The sequence below is a fragment of the Dipodomys spectabilis genome, unplaced genomic scaffold (genome assembly GCF_019054845.1).
Source record: "Dipodomys spectabilis isolate Male_0828 unplaced genomic scaffold, ASM1905484v1 ptg000003l, whole genome shotgun sequence".
Classification (NCBI taxonomy): domain Eukaryota; kingdom Metazoa; phylum Chordata; class Mammalia; order Rodentia; family Heteromyidae; genus Dipodomys; species Dipodomys spectabilis.
Genome location: NW_024870680.1, coordinates 13,888,289 through 13,902,423, shown reverse-complemented (window position 1 = coordinate 13,902,423; position 14,135 = coordinate 13,888,289). Strand labels below are relative to the sequence as shown.

Here is a 14,135-nt window from a genome sequence, read left to right as displayed (position 1 = left end):
ACATTCAACCTGCCTGGAAGGCTCTCAGCCTTAATTTATGGGCGTGGCCTTTCCTAAACCAGGGAAATGACAGGGGAGATGGGAACAGTCAATACTGCTTGTGATGCATGTGACCGCCTCCAGAGTCCCCTCCTTCACCCTATCTCTATCCTTTCCCTCAGCAGGACCTCAGGGTGACTTACTAGGAGCTGGCCAGCCCCATTCACGCTACTCTGTCTTGGCTGATGAAGCTCATCCAGTTCACAGATCAGGAGCAGATCCAGTGCCCACGATGCCCCCTGGGGCTTTTTGCCCTGCCCTGCCCTGGGGCTAAGACCGTGGCACAACCACCTACCTACTTCTTCACTTAGTATTTCTATCCTGTGATCATTGCCCCCAGCTGGACCCAACTGTGAAGAGAAAGGGGCACCTTATTCTGGACACCCAAGCTTAGAAGTCACAGCTTTCAGTTCATCCCTCTGCTGAGTACTTTCTGAGATCTAGCTCCTGTTCACGGCCAAGATGGTGACCAGGTTGGGTCATCAGGATGGCAAAAACATAGGGGGCCACTCAAGATATTAATCTTTTTAATAGTTACATGGACACAAGGATAAATGAGTGTTGTTCAGGCTGGATTCCAGTGAGTCTTGGCAAGATCAGAATGGAGCAAGGAAGAGTATGGGTGCCAGTCTTCCTTGAACCTACTCTCCAGCCACACCAGCCTCCTCAAGTCTTCATGATAGAGCTCAGCTATTTGCTTCTCTGCACCTTTGCTTGCATGGAACGCTCCTCCCCAACACAGGGAGAATTCAGCATATCCCCAGAGCCCCAGGGATTTCCTCACCTCACCCCTCTGCCATTGCTGTATCTCAGATCTTTTTCTATCCTTGCTGTTTTCCTTGCTCCTGTCTGCACCAGGCCAGAAGCTTCTCCAGGACAGAGGCTGGCTGGTTCCCTTCTAGGTCCCTCAACCTGGTACAGAGATTTGCAAACCTCCCCTGGCTCCTGCCCCATCCCCACCCCCACCCCATAGAAATACAAAATGCAGCAGAAGAGACATCCCACTGGCTGTTATAGCTGTTGTATACTTTCTGACAATCACATACTTCCTCCCACTCTCACTTTATTGAACTAAGGTTGTAATGATGTAAAGTATCTGGATGGCCAAATCCTGGGGTTACTGTTTTGAGTAACAGTATTAGAAAGTGCAGTCATGCAAAATGTAAATCAGTTTTTTCACTTCAGCTCTTCTCTTTTTTGTGTGTGCCAGTCCAGTGGCTTGAACTCAGAACCTGGGTGTTGTTCCTGAGCTTTTTTCTCACAAGCTAGTGCTCTACCACTTAAACCACAGCTTTACTTCTAGCTTTTTGAGGGATAGTAAATTGGAGATAAGTATCTCATGGACTTTCCTTCCTAGGCTGGCTTTGAATCATGACCCTTAGATCTCAGCTTCCTGAGTAGCTAGGATTATAGGTGTGAGCTACTAGTGCCCAGCTCACTTCAACTTGTGTGTGTGTATGTGTGTGTGTGTGTGTGCACACGCACATGTGTGCCAGCCCTTGGGTTTGAATTCAGGGCTTGAGCACTGTTCTTGAATTTTTGTGCTCGAGGCTATTGCTCTACCACTTGAATCATAGCTCTACTTTTGGCCTTTTTGGTGATTAATTGGAGATAAGAATTTCAAAAACTTTTCTGACTGGGCTGGATATGAACCTCAGATCTCATCTTCCTGAGTAGCTAGAATTGCAGGTGTGAATCACCAGCCTGGCTCACTTCAACTTTTTAATATGAGTATAGCCTTCTGTCTGTCCCTCCTTTGGAATACCTCTCCAGGATTCTATCTCAATAGTAGTTGCAGCTTTAGTCTGGGTTCTCCACTCCAGGGAGCTGCAGAGACATCTGCTGGTAAGTCTGGAGCAGGGCAGAACCAGCTTCCATTTTTCTTGGGCACATACGTCATCTGCTGGTGGTGACTGGAATATTCCCTCTTAAGGCACAATGCCTCAGGAAATATTTAAATGCCCACTTTGTGCCATGTTTTGTGTTAGGAAGAAGCTGTGGATACTATTTTGACAGAAACTAACAAAGTATCTGTCCTCATAAGACAATGCAAGTAGTAATAATGTTTATGCAGAATGTTCTAAGCACTTTCCTTGTATTAACCCATTTTACCCTGACAATTCTAGGAAAAAGGTATCACTGTTCTTACTTTACAGATGAGGGAAATAAGGCATAGAGAGATGAATAACTTGCTCAAGGTTACATTGCCAGTAAACGACCAAAAAGAAGTCATAAAATGCAGACAGTCTGTCCTGGCACTATGTTCTTAGACTACAAAGAAATGGCTGGGCATTGGAGGCTCACACTTGTTTCCTAGCTACTCAGAAGGCTAAAACCTGAGGATCATGATTTGAAGCCAGCTAGGCAGGAAAGTTTGTGAGACACTTATCTCTAATTAGTTACTAAAAAACCAGATGTTTAGTGAAAAAGCTACTGGACAGTGTTGATTCAAGTCCCAGTACCAGCATGTATGTGCACATGCACGCATGTGTGCATGCGTGTGAGCACACACACACACACACACACACACACACACAAGTGGTGAGAAGCCATAGTGGATTTATTCCATCTTGGCCAGAATTTGAACTTCCTGTTCAGTTTTCTTGGGGTTTTTTTTTTGTTGTTTTTTGTTTTTTCTTGGGTTTGAACTCAGAGCCTCATGCTTGCTTGGCTGACACTCTACCACTTGAACCATACCTCCAGCCCCATTTTTGTAGGTTAATTGGGGGAGGAGGTGCACATGCCTCTTAAGGCTTGAACTCAAGGCCTGGGTACTGTCCCTGAGCTTTTTTTACCCAAGACTAATGCTCTACCACTTGAGCCACAGCTCCAGTTTTGGCTGTGTGTGTGTGTGTGTGTGTGTGTGTGTGTGCGCGCGCGCGTGCATGCATGTGTTGTGTTTAGAAATAAAGTTTCCCTGGTCTGGTGTCAAGCTGCAGTCTTCAAATCTCAGTCTGCTGAGATCATAGGCATTTATTTTGGGGGGGTCTAGTGACCTTTTTCTACACAGGCTGTCCTTGAACCTTGATCCTCTAGATCTCAGCTTCCCTCCTGATTAGCTAGGATTAGTCATAAATGACCAGCCCCTGGCTCTGTTCAGTTTAAGTGATGCTCTGAAGCATAATGAAGATAGTGGTAGCAGTCAATTCCAAATATCTCTCCCATTTCCACAGTTCTGTCAGGACCTTCCTCTTACGTTGTGATAATCATGTCCAAATAATTATTTCTATGTTCTGGATGGGATCGACTGCTTATTTAGTGTCAGATCTAATTGTTTCTTTTTCTCTGCATTGCTAGGCACTGATATTATAAACTACATTTTCCAAAATTTCTTAAAAATTCACTTTTAGATTTTAAATTGGATTCTGCAAATAATAAATATTGACATGAAACTGGAAGTCAAGAGGAGAAGGCAGACTATTTCTTCTACCCTCTCTGGTGTGGGCAGCGTCCCCCCAAATGACTATTAGTCAGATTGTTTTTTTTCTGCTGTGACAAAATGCCTGCCATAAACAATTTAAGGGAAGAGAAGGATTCATTTAGTCTCAAAGCTTTCAGGCCATAGGAGGGTGTAGCAGAACAGGCAGCTCACCTCATGGTGGCCCGGAAGAAGAGAAGAAAGGTGGGAAAGGGCAGAGGAAGAGAGAGAGGAAGTGGAGAGAGGAAGCGAGTATTTGCCTGTGGTGGCAAGCTTCCTCTCACAACCCTTTTTGTGCCAGTACTTAGGCGTAAACGTAGCATCCGAACACAATCTCAGCTTTTTCACTGAAGGCCCGTACTCTACCACTTAAGCTACAGCTCTACTTCTAGTATTTTGGTGGGTAATTGGAGATGAATCTCGCGGGTTTTACACCCTGGGCTGGCTTTGAACTGTGATCCTCGGATCACAGCCTCCTACATAGCGAGGATTACAGGTATGATGTCTGGTTTTCCTTCCACCTTTTATTCCATCCGGGTCCCCAGCCTATGGGAGGGTGGAGCCCACATTCAGGTTGGGTCTTTCCCCTCCCCCTTAGTTCATTCTCTCTGGAAACACTTCACAGCCACACACTTTATTCTCTTCTGTGCTTCTCAGTCTAACCAAGTTGACAGTGGAGATTAATCACCACGAGCTGTTTTCTGTTTTGGATGCATCAGATGTTCTCTTCCCCTGTGTCCCTGCTAGGCTGTCCTGCTTCCTTGGCTGAGGCCATACAACCTCCTTTGTTCCTCCATCCTAGCGGCGGTGATGGTTTTCTGTTGGGCCTGACCTTTGGGTCACCTCTCATCCCATTTTCCCTTTCATCTTCAACATTTTAATAACCAATTTCCCCAATTAAACTGGCATAGGACTGAGCGTGTAACTCAGTAGTGAAGCAAAGCCCTGGTTTCATGAGCAGCACTAAAATCCTGTTATAGATTCAATTTTTCTGGACTGGGATAGGCACAGCCCAAGTGGGAGGGGAGCAGCTGTAGCTCTAGCTCCCATCTTCTGGATCCAATGCCCATGTCTGCCCAGTGACCTTTAGATGTTGCTGGAAGACAACATCTCCACCTTCTGGCCTGCCAGGAAAGCAAGACTTTCATCCAAGTTGCCCACTTTTCAGGAATGTAAAAATAATTTTTTTCATTACTTAATCAATTTTGTAGAAAAGTATTTTATATTCACGGCCTCTTCCTTTCATACAAAAATAGTATACTATCTATTAGAATATCGTGTCTTCCTCATCTTGAGCCCTCTCCTTCCATTAGCCCAGGCAACAGTAACGCTCAGAAAACCCAAATGACTTCCAGAAGGAGACTCCAGTAGAGGAGGACGTGGACTAGACAGCAGGCAGGCTGGCACTAAGGTGAGTACTGCAGCTGAGGTAGCAGATAGACTATGGGAAGGGGGTGTCATCTTGGCAGCAAACCAGCAGTCATGGAATCTAGTGGTTCTGGGAGGTATCATCAAAGACTTACCAAGGCCCTAAGGCTAGACAGTGGCAGGAGAGGGACAGGGAAAAAGTTCTTGCAGTCTTCAGAAGTGGATACAAGGATTATGTTGGAGCTGGGAGCCACAGACAAGGGACAAAATGCTGAATCCTATGGGCATTGGTGGCTCATCCTGTAATTCTAGCTACTCAGGAAGCTGAGATCTGAGGATCATGGTTTGAAGAAAGCCAGGGCAGGAAAGTCTGTGATATTCTTATCTTCAAAGCACAAATGAAGCTGTGGCTCAAGTGATAGAACACTAGACTTGAGCAATAAAGCTCAGGCCCTGAGTTCAAGCCCCAGGACCAGCACTCTTGAAAAAAAAATCTATTCTGGGTCAGCAGAATGACACTGCTATTAAGGGTTTGTGAGATAAAAATAAAAGCAGAGCCAAGCATGGTGGTGCATGCCTGTAATCTGAACTTGGGAGGCTGAGGCAAGTTCAAGGCCAACCCAGGCAAAGGCAGCTTAAGACTGGTTCAAAAACAAGATACAAATGAAAGGGCTGGGACTATAGCTCAGTGGTACAGTTCTTACCTAACATGTGTAAGACCCTGGGTTCAAACTTCAGTACCAAAACCAAAATCACACAAGCAGTAGCAGCTTCTGTCACAAAAGATCTTTAATGACCTTTTATCTATTCTTTTGTTCATTTGTCCTGTTGGATTTGAATAAACTATAATAACTTATCTGACAGAATAAAGGAATGCCACAGGTAACAGGTTAACCTGGAGGTGATCCAGGAATGAGAGTGTCACAAATAATCACTTCACAGAAGGGTGGCCACAGACCTGGAGAGGCAGAAGCAGGACACTCACAAGTTCAAGGCCACCCCTCCCCACTAGACCGGGTACATACACACTGGTTCCCACTCCACAGGAAGAAGTGGCCCCCTCAGCATCTGTGATTGGACCTTAGCACTGAGCGGAGATGCCCAGGAAAACAGCATGCATGTCCTGCACATTCCCCAGGCTCTGCAGAATTGCCACCGAAGCCAGGACCTCACCCACCTCTCATATGCTGCCACCTCATGACCTCCTTCCCTATGGTCCTGGAAACAGCCCCCGTGGAGTGGCAGAAGCTGGTACTAACTCCACTTTACATATGGAGAAACTGAAGTGAATAGGATTCCCAGGGGTACACTCAGACTGACTGAACATAAAATACCAGTTAGCATTCTTTCTCTAGTGCCAGGCAGATGGCAGTGCCATAAGCTTGACCTTCCCACATAGACAGCCCTGGTGGGAGGGGACTAGGCAAGATTTTGTACCAACAGCTGGTCCATACAGAGGCCTGGACAGAAGGACAGGCAGAGAGGGAAATCCATGAGCTGCGGGAGGAGGTCCAGCCTCTTTTAGGATGCACAAGCACCTCCTGTGGTCCACAAATATGGGAGTGGAATCCTATTAGAATTCTCTGGGAAACTACCTCTAGGGCATCCTGCCTTCAGGGGAGGGATTTCAGTTATCAAAGTCCACTTGACCATATATAAAAAGAAACCTGACTCTACCCCCTCCAATCATCCCAGGAGTCTGGCCTGGAAGTTAAGTGTCACTCAGGGGCACAGATATAAGTCCTGGGTGGAGACCATGCCTGTTTTCTTGCTCCATGATCTGCCAGCCTGCATAAGCCAATATCCAGGGTCAAATCCCCATCCTTACTGAGCACCAGGCCCTGCCCAAATCAATCCAGGTTAGAGATTCAGGGTAGGTCAGCTAGAAAGCCATCAAAGGGTCCATGTGACATGTGCCTGTATGTGTGTGTGAGCAAATGCTTGGGCCTAGGGAACCCAAGTTCCAATTCTAAGATATTCTGTATTGGAAAGCTGGAGCTGCTCCAACACAACAAGCAAGAATAGGACCTGTGCTTGCTGGTCTGAGATCAAGCCTCAGAATGATGGTTTGAGGTTTTTTTCTCAAAGCAAAGTTTAAAAGTGAACCCTTACTAGGCAAGAGAGAGAAAAGCAGAGTTGTGGTGGTGGTGGGAAGAGGGAGGGGGCTAGAGATTCAGCCTTTGCCCTCACCTCAGGTAGCAACCACAGACAAAGTTCTGTGGGATTCCAGAGGTTTCACAGTACCTGGTTGGAAAACCACTGAATGTCTGTAGACCATGGTCCCAGGGACCTGTGCTTTATTTCACCTTGGGGTGAGAAAGTGGAAGAGAAAATTGGCAGGATGGGAGGGGGTGCTCCCCTTCCACAAAGCCCCCCTATGAAGGTAGTGGGCAGTGCCCCTGTGCAGAAGAGGGGTAGAGGTGGGGATCTGCCCCCACAGGTAGGCCCCTTCATCCTGGAGGGAGGGCAGGCAAGTGATGAAGCTGTCCCTGGCCAGGAGAATAAAACACCATGCCCAAAGGCAGACTATGAGTGAGGACTGGGGGAGACTCATTTGGTCCTTGAGTTTAAAAAGAAACCTATCAGCCCAGGCCCAGGCCTGTACCCGTGAGACCCTGTGAGTTCAAGATCAGGCCTAGCCCCTTCCTCCTGGATGGGTGGACATCCCCAGGTTCTAGTCACTGGCAGAAGAGAAGCTGCCTCTCTGGGTCACAGAAACCACATTCGAGTATCAGTCAGGCTTGGTTGTCAGGGCACGAGGCCTGGGCTTTCCCTGGGCCAAAGGTCTTCCCAGAGGGTCGCTGGGAAGCTGGGGTAGCTCTGGTTGATTCTGCAGGAGGCCTTCCACTTTGAAGGGAATAAATGGGCAATTTCTACTGCCCCTCATGTTTGGGATTTGATAAAACCATGGTATGAAGGTTCAGCTTCCTGACTTGGGGTCAAGGCCAAGGTTTCTGGACCTGAGAGATGGGAAATGCTCCAGGCCTGGGAGGGTCCAAGAGATCTCTCTCCCCAGTGTTATGTGTCCAGCCCTGGTTGCTGGGATTCCTGTCCTTGAGCAAGGCATATCTGAATAGTTGGGCACTTTCCTCCCAGCTGGGTCCCCAGGCCCAGAGGCTGCATGTCACTTGACTGACATTGACTTAAATGAGAAGCCAGGTGAGAGATGAAGACTGGTAGGCAGTGAGGGCTCAGTGCCAGGTTGGCTTCCTGTGTGACCTTGGTCCATGCCCTACAGTGGCAGAGTCACACCCGGGCAGTGGTTTACAACTTGTAGACTGTTGGCCTCTGACTCCTCTGGGCTGCACAGCAAGGTCTGAGCCAAGCAGGAAAGCATTTCTGCAGCACTTGTTTGGGAAACAGCTTGAGAAGTTCCTCAAAGCCACTCAGCTGGTTGGTAACAGCCAGGACTGAGAGGTAGCACTGGGGGCTTGCAGGACAGTATTCCTGTCACTGTACTGAGGGAACCAGCTTGTCAGCCACCTTCCTTGAACCAAAAAACCACAGGAGTCCACTGCATCCTGTTTGGGCTTTGAGGCTAAGATGACCAAGGAGTCCAGCTAAGTCACTTGATCATTTTTCTAGGGAAGTGACCTCTTCTCTTAGTTAGCTGGCCTTCTGCTTGGTGGCATTTCACCCAGGGCATGTTCTTCATTGCTGACCAGATTGGCATCAACATGCCACCCTCATGACTCATTGGAAAGTTCCAGTGTAGGGCTGCTTGGCTGGCATAGGACCCCAAAGGCTCAGTACAGAAAATGCCAATATTGTAGGCTGGTGCTTGGGGCCCAGTGGGGCTCCCCCACCCCTATACTTCACAGCAAAGTATTCCCTCTCCAGGCTGACTCCAGAACAAAGAGGGGCCCTGCAAAGAAGCACTCCGTCATAGCTGGGTGGTATCTGTAAGGACACTCTGAGCCCTCTGCTTCAGGAAGCCCAAACTACTTTGTACTGTATGTGCCACAGCACTGTAGCCCACAACTGTGTAGGAAGACAGCTGGCCAAGGGGCAGGTGACACCCAAACCCACCACAGGTGACTCATAGGGCTGTGCATTCTAGTGTGGATCTGAACCTACCTGGAAAGGGCACTGTATGGAACAGCAGCAGCCATGGAGTCCTAAATGCAAATGGCCTCCTGTTACTTCCTCCTAGCTACAAGCTTTCTAAGAACAAGGGGTGAGATGGATCCATCTTTGTGTCTCTGTTGCTGGGCATAGAGCAGAGAAATTGTCAGCAAAGGATGGTTAGGCTAGAATCAAATCAATTTGACCACAGGCCTGTTCAGTCCTGGCTCAGACAACTAGAGAAATTTTAGTTAACTCTTGGATATATCCACAAGATGAGTGGGATGCTGGGGTGGAGAAAGCTCGAGAAGCCAGTCTAGGAAACCCTGTGTATACACTGGAGAAGGGCTTTGCAAGGTAATCCCAAATGCTAAAGAGCTTCCTATCAGCCCCAAAGGTTTCAGAGGAAGACACTGAATAGCACATGATTGCCATGTGCTGTTGGATATCTATTCTGAAGCTGCCCAGGTGAAGTGTAAACTGCACAGAAATCCCTGGCAGGGGTTGGGGCACCTGCAGCTAAGACCCCAGAACTAGCCAGAGTGTGACTGCCCCTAGCTGGGAAGGGGTCCCTTGGATTGACTGCTGATGAGATTTTGAAGGAGCAGGGCCAGGCTGGTGACTGGGTCATTTCACCAAGGGAGATGGTCATATGCCCCATCCCTGGGAGGTGCTAAGCTGAGAAGTATTGGGGGACATTTGCCTGGGTAAGCTTTAAGAATGTTTTTAGGGAACTGTGAAGTCTTAAGAGAACCTCCCATAAGCGCCCCCACCAAAGCCTTAGCAAGTACAAGCTCTGGTCCTTGCAATGTCTAGGCTCCAGAGCAGTGGCTTTGGCTCCAGTTTGGCATCGGGTCACCCTCTTGGGCCTGGAGGATAGGCTAGGTAGGTGTAGGCAGGCTCTGCTACCTCTAACACCCAATGAATCCTTTCTGCAGGTGTAGGGAGCAGTGAGCAGCTCTTAATTCTACTAGGTAAACCAGATGCTGAAATGCTCATAGTTTTTCAGGAGCCAGAGTTGACAGTTGGGAATCATCTGGTCAAACTCCTTGGTTTTCCAGTGAGGAATGTGCTCATATCCACACAAGTTAGCATCAAAGACCAGACCAAAAATAAATACCTTGAACACTCTACTTTTATCACTTGCCTGTTCTGTTGCCCTGGGAAATGCCCCAACATCAACACCAACACCAATCAATGGGTACTGGGGACCCATGACACTGGGAACTAGAGGGATCCTCGAATCCCCAAGGAAAGAAGAGTAGCAGCCTTCCTTCTGGGACTCCCTTGTGGGGAAGGATCCCCTTTGATGGTGAGGATGGTGATATCAGGCACTTTCTCACCCAGCCTGCAGCCAGCCCAGCCTTGGAGAACGAAGGGTTAATGGGGACTCCAGCTGCCTTTGGCCCTCCAGTCTTGCTTCCTGAATGGTCATCTTAACTTCACCAAGGAAGGGAAGTAGGGTGGGCTCTCTTCTTTCTACTCCTGCCCCATCTCTGAATGGCCCCTTAGGAAACCTCCCTCGGAGCTTGAGCTTACTGTGCTGGGGCTGGTGTTTGCAGGTGACAGAGAGGGCAGGTGTTTGCCCTCTCTGTGTGTGCATACAGATGAGCCCACACCCCAAACATAAGGAAGCTAAAATGTCAGAGCCTGACCATAACCAAAATCTAAGATAGTTCACCCCACTCGCCACCATCTAGGAATATCTGCTGATAAGAAAGTCCGTTGCTTTTTCTCCATTCCTGGGCTGTATGCATCTTCACCAATGTCACTATCAAGAAACAGGGACAAGGACAATAAAGGCATGGAGAATATAACCACAGTAGGGCCCCTCCAGCCAGAAAGGGTGGCCTTCAACACTGTCACCTTCTAACTGCCAGAACTGTCACCACCTGGGACCACAACCATCTCCCATGTCCTGAGCCCCATGCCCATCCCTTCATACCCCCAAGCCCACCATCACTGTTTCCCTCGTGTCCCACCCTCTCCTTTCGGCTCCATTTCCAGCCAAATCCTCCAGGCCAGGGCTGTAGTAACCTATCTGGGAGTGAGCATGAAAAGGGGGGTGGACGGGTGACTAGAGAGGGGTAAAGGTGGTATGCTGTGGTCCTGTTGGCATGGTGACATGAGGCCAGTCCTGAGGCCAGAGACTCATCACTGGGACTTAGAAGACCACCTTCTGGGGAAGGAACCCCCCCCCCGCCCTCTGTGATGGTGGGTATGAGGCCCCCTGGTAGAAACTGGAAGAACAAAGGGGAGGGGGAAGAAGACGACAAATAAGTATCCGAGTGCAAGAGTGACATGGAGCTGCCCAGAGGAAGGGCAGGCTCCAGTCTATCTGGCGTTGAGGTGTGGAGAGCCGGTCCCATCCTCCTCTTCCTCCTTGTCATCCTTCATGCCTTTCAGTCTCTGGCGGGCAAAGTCCTCAAATACAATGTCGTCATCACTAATGGGAGAGACAAGGAAAATGGGGCATGTTTCCAGGGGTAGGGATGGCAGGGAGAGGCAGAGGGACCCAGGACAGAAGTACTCTTTCTGAGATCTCTGACCTTTCGGGGTGATCATGGTCAGAAAGGCCTAGCAAGCCTAGATATAGATGCCTACCAATGTCCGTGGAGACAGTCACATATGGATGTATGGGGGTTGTGAGAGGCCAGAGTGGGTTACAAGCTGGATTCTCAAGCCACAGGGTTGGAAAAGTGAGTCAATTCTGCATGTCAGCTGGAGGGGGGGGGGGGGGGGAGGAAGGGGAGGAGGGTGGGCAGAGAGCATGGCTCTATGGCCCAAGGAAGAAATTATTCCATCCCCACTGTGAGAGGCCAGGCTGCTGGGATTTCACAGCATATTTTGACTCTCCCAAGAACGGACCCAAGAAACCCTTTTGGGTTTCTGCTCTAGCTCACTTGCTACCCCAAGGGACCCTGAATAGGACAGGGGCTGGGGTAAGAAACACAGGTAGCTAGAAGAAAAGGGGTGGCAGGGTGCCTGAGTGGGGTTACAGGAGGAAGAACTGCTTCCCTCCTCCCACAAAACATTTACATTGAGGATCCAGCAGAGCATACTGAACCCCCTGAAGCCCCAGTGGAATTCAGCCAACTACATGGGCATCCTCCTGGGGTGACTTGAAGCCTCTTATTGGAGATTCCCAAGAAACAAGAGAAGGATATTTCTCCTTCCAGCTCCAAAAGCCACGGGGCCCTGGAAGTGATTCCTGCTGTTGGCTGAGGTCCTCTCCCTCTGGCCACTGTTCAGTGCCCCGATGGCCCGCCATCACAGGGGAATCCACATCAGGTCGTCCTCAGGAGTCAGAAGCAAGACCCAGACCCACTCCCACCCACAGCCAGATGGGCCTGGGTGAGGAGGGAGTGCAGAGCCCAGGACCCCAACCAGCCCTGTGCCAGTCGAGCAGGCGCTGTGGATGGACTGACGGACGTGCAAGGACGAGGGAAGACAGACCCCACCAAGGCAGGAGGAAGAGGAACAGGCACCACCGAGGGTCCTTCAAGTCACATGCAGGCAAGCAGGTTGCTGAAGAGGTGAGCAGAGGTGGCTCTCAGCAGACAGGTTAGACCAGCTGCTCCTCAGGGGTTAATAAGCATATATGCAAATGAACCATCCATCCCGCCCTCAGGCCCACCCCCCCAGGCATCCGCTTACTTGGTGTCAAGTTCTATGAGATTGGTGTCTACAGGTGCCTCGCTCTCTGGAACTGAACACAGGGCAATTGGGGTTTGCAGGGTTAGTGGGGGGTGGAGGATGGGGGCAGGAGTGGGTACAAGTGGGGCATGTCCTCATCCTGGGATGAGCAGGCTAAGATGGGAAGGGCACAAGAAGGGTGGGAGTCTCTCACAGGTCTTAGAATCTCAGAACCCCTCAAGTTATCTTAAAGGTAGAGTCTGCAGGCAAGAGAGGGCCCAGCATGCCCATTGCAAGCCTGAGGACCAGAAGAACTTCTTACTTCCTGCTCCATGGAAAGATCTCCAACATCCATGTTTCCTGCTTGGTATGCTACTGGCTCATTTCTGAAATCCTAGCATCTCAGGAGGCTGAGGTCTGAGGATCCTAGTTTGAAGCCAGCCCAGGCAGGAAAGTCTATGAAACTCCTATCTCTCTCCAGTTTACCAAAAAGTCAGAATTGGAGCTGTAACTATAGATGTAGAGCAGTAGCCTTGAACAACAACAACAAAACAAAAAAATCTAAGAAATGATGCCTTGAGGTTAAGCCCTGGTTCTGGGAAGAAAAAAAAAAAAAGGAACAAACTTTAGACGACCATATTTTTAGTTTTGGGAATTTGGGGGTTTTGTTTTGCTTTACATTTTAACCTTTCCGAATTTGGAGTGTATTTTACAACTGGTGGCATTTCACAGTCTTAATTATATGAGCACTATTAGGGGTCACGATATAATGTCCCTTTTAATGAGATAGTCTTAGGTTCAACTGAATACAAGCAAGATGTATCCCTTGTAAAACTTGTAGGGTGTGCAGGGCATCCTATCATAAAGCCTCTTTCCCTACAACCAAATAGGGCCCAGCTCATGCTGGATACTGGGCCAAAGTGCTCTGCTCTCTGCTCTTTCCCAAGGAGAAAGAGCGCCATGGCTCACTGCCTCATAGTGAGGCCAGAAGCAAACAGGAGTTATGAGCCCCACAAAAGCTCCTGGGGAGCTGGGGAAGGGGTGGCACTGGACCAAGGTCTAACCCAGAAGGAGTGGGGTGACAAGAGTGAGCTGGTGGAGAAAAGAATTCATTGTAGGAACCCCCCACCTCAATGACCCACAGATCCTGCTCACCTTCCCGATGTGGGGGCTCCTCTTTAGGCTTGGGGTGCATCAAGGTAAAAGGCAGTTCCACAGCCACATCACTGAAACACAGATCCAAACCTGGTGATGAGCCTGGAGCTAAACATCAGGATGAGATCTTCCCACTCTGACTCTCTAGCACCTGAGGTGGTTCCTGCAGAACTGCTCAGGTGACCTTAGAGCCCTGCCAAGATCATCAGACTCAGGAGGGAACCCAGGGCCCAGTGCTGGGACACCATGTGCACAGTCTGACACCTTGGGGAGAGGAAGGAGGGATTGAAGGAAAGATCTGGCCACTGGCCTGGTGCTGCTGAACAGGCCTTTTCTGTCCTTGTCCTTGACAGACAGACTGATAACAAGAACAGAAGGCTGTAGGTTGCTGACTCTGAGCCAAGGACTGTTCTAAACCCTTCTTTGAAGTAACCCTCATCCTCACAGCAACCTT

At 49.1% G+C, this 14,135-nt stretch overlaps 1 protein-coding gene across 5 annotated transcripts in view; it reads right to left on the bottom strand.

Annotated features, from left to right (window-relative positions):
• Positions 1–5,596: 5,596 nt before the first annotated feature.
• The window catches only part of Arrb1 (arrestin beta 1), an 81,502-nt gene continuing 72,963 nt past the window's right edge, over positions 5,597–14,135 (bottom strand). For all 5 annotated transcript variants that reach the window (XM_042687187.1, XM_042687173.1, XM_042687180.1 and 2 more), the window contains 3 exons: positions 13,682–13,752; positions 12,548–12,599; positions 5,597–11,336 (listed from right to left, as the gene is read on the bottom strand). In XM_042687187.1, the coding sequence (XP_042543121.1) occupies positions 11,225–11,336; positions 12,548–12,599; positions 13,682–13,752 (235 nt within the window). In that variant the 3' untranslated portion in view covers positions 5,597–11,224. The remainder of the gene's footprint in view (positions 11,337–12,547; positions 12,600–13,681; positions 13,753–14,135) is intronic.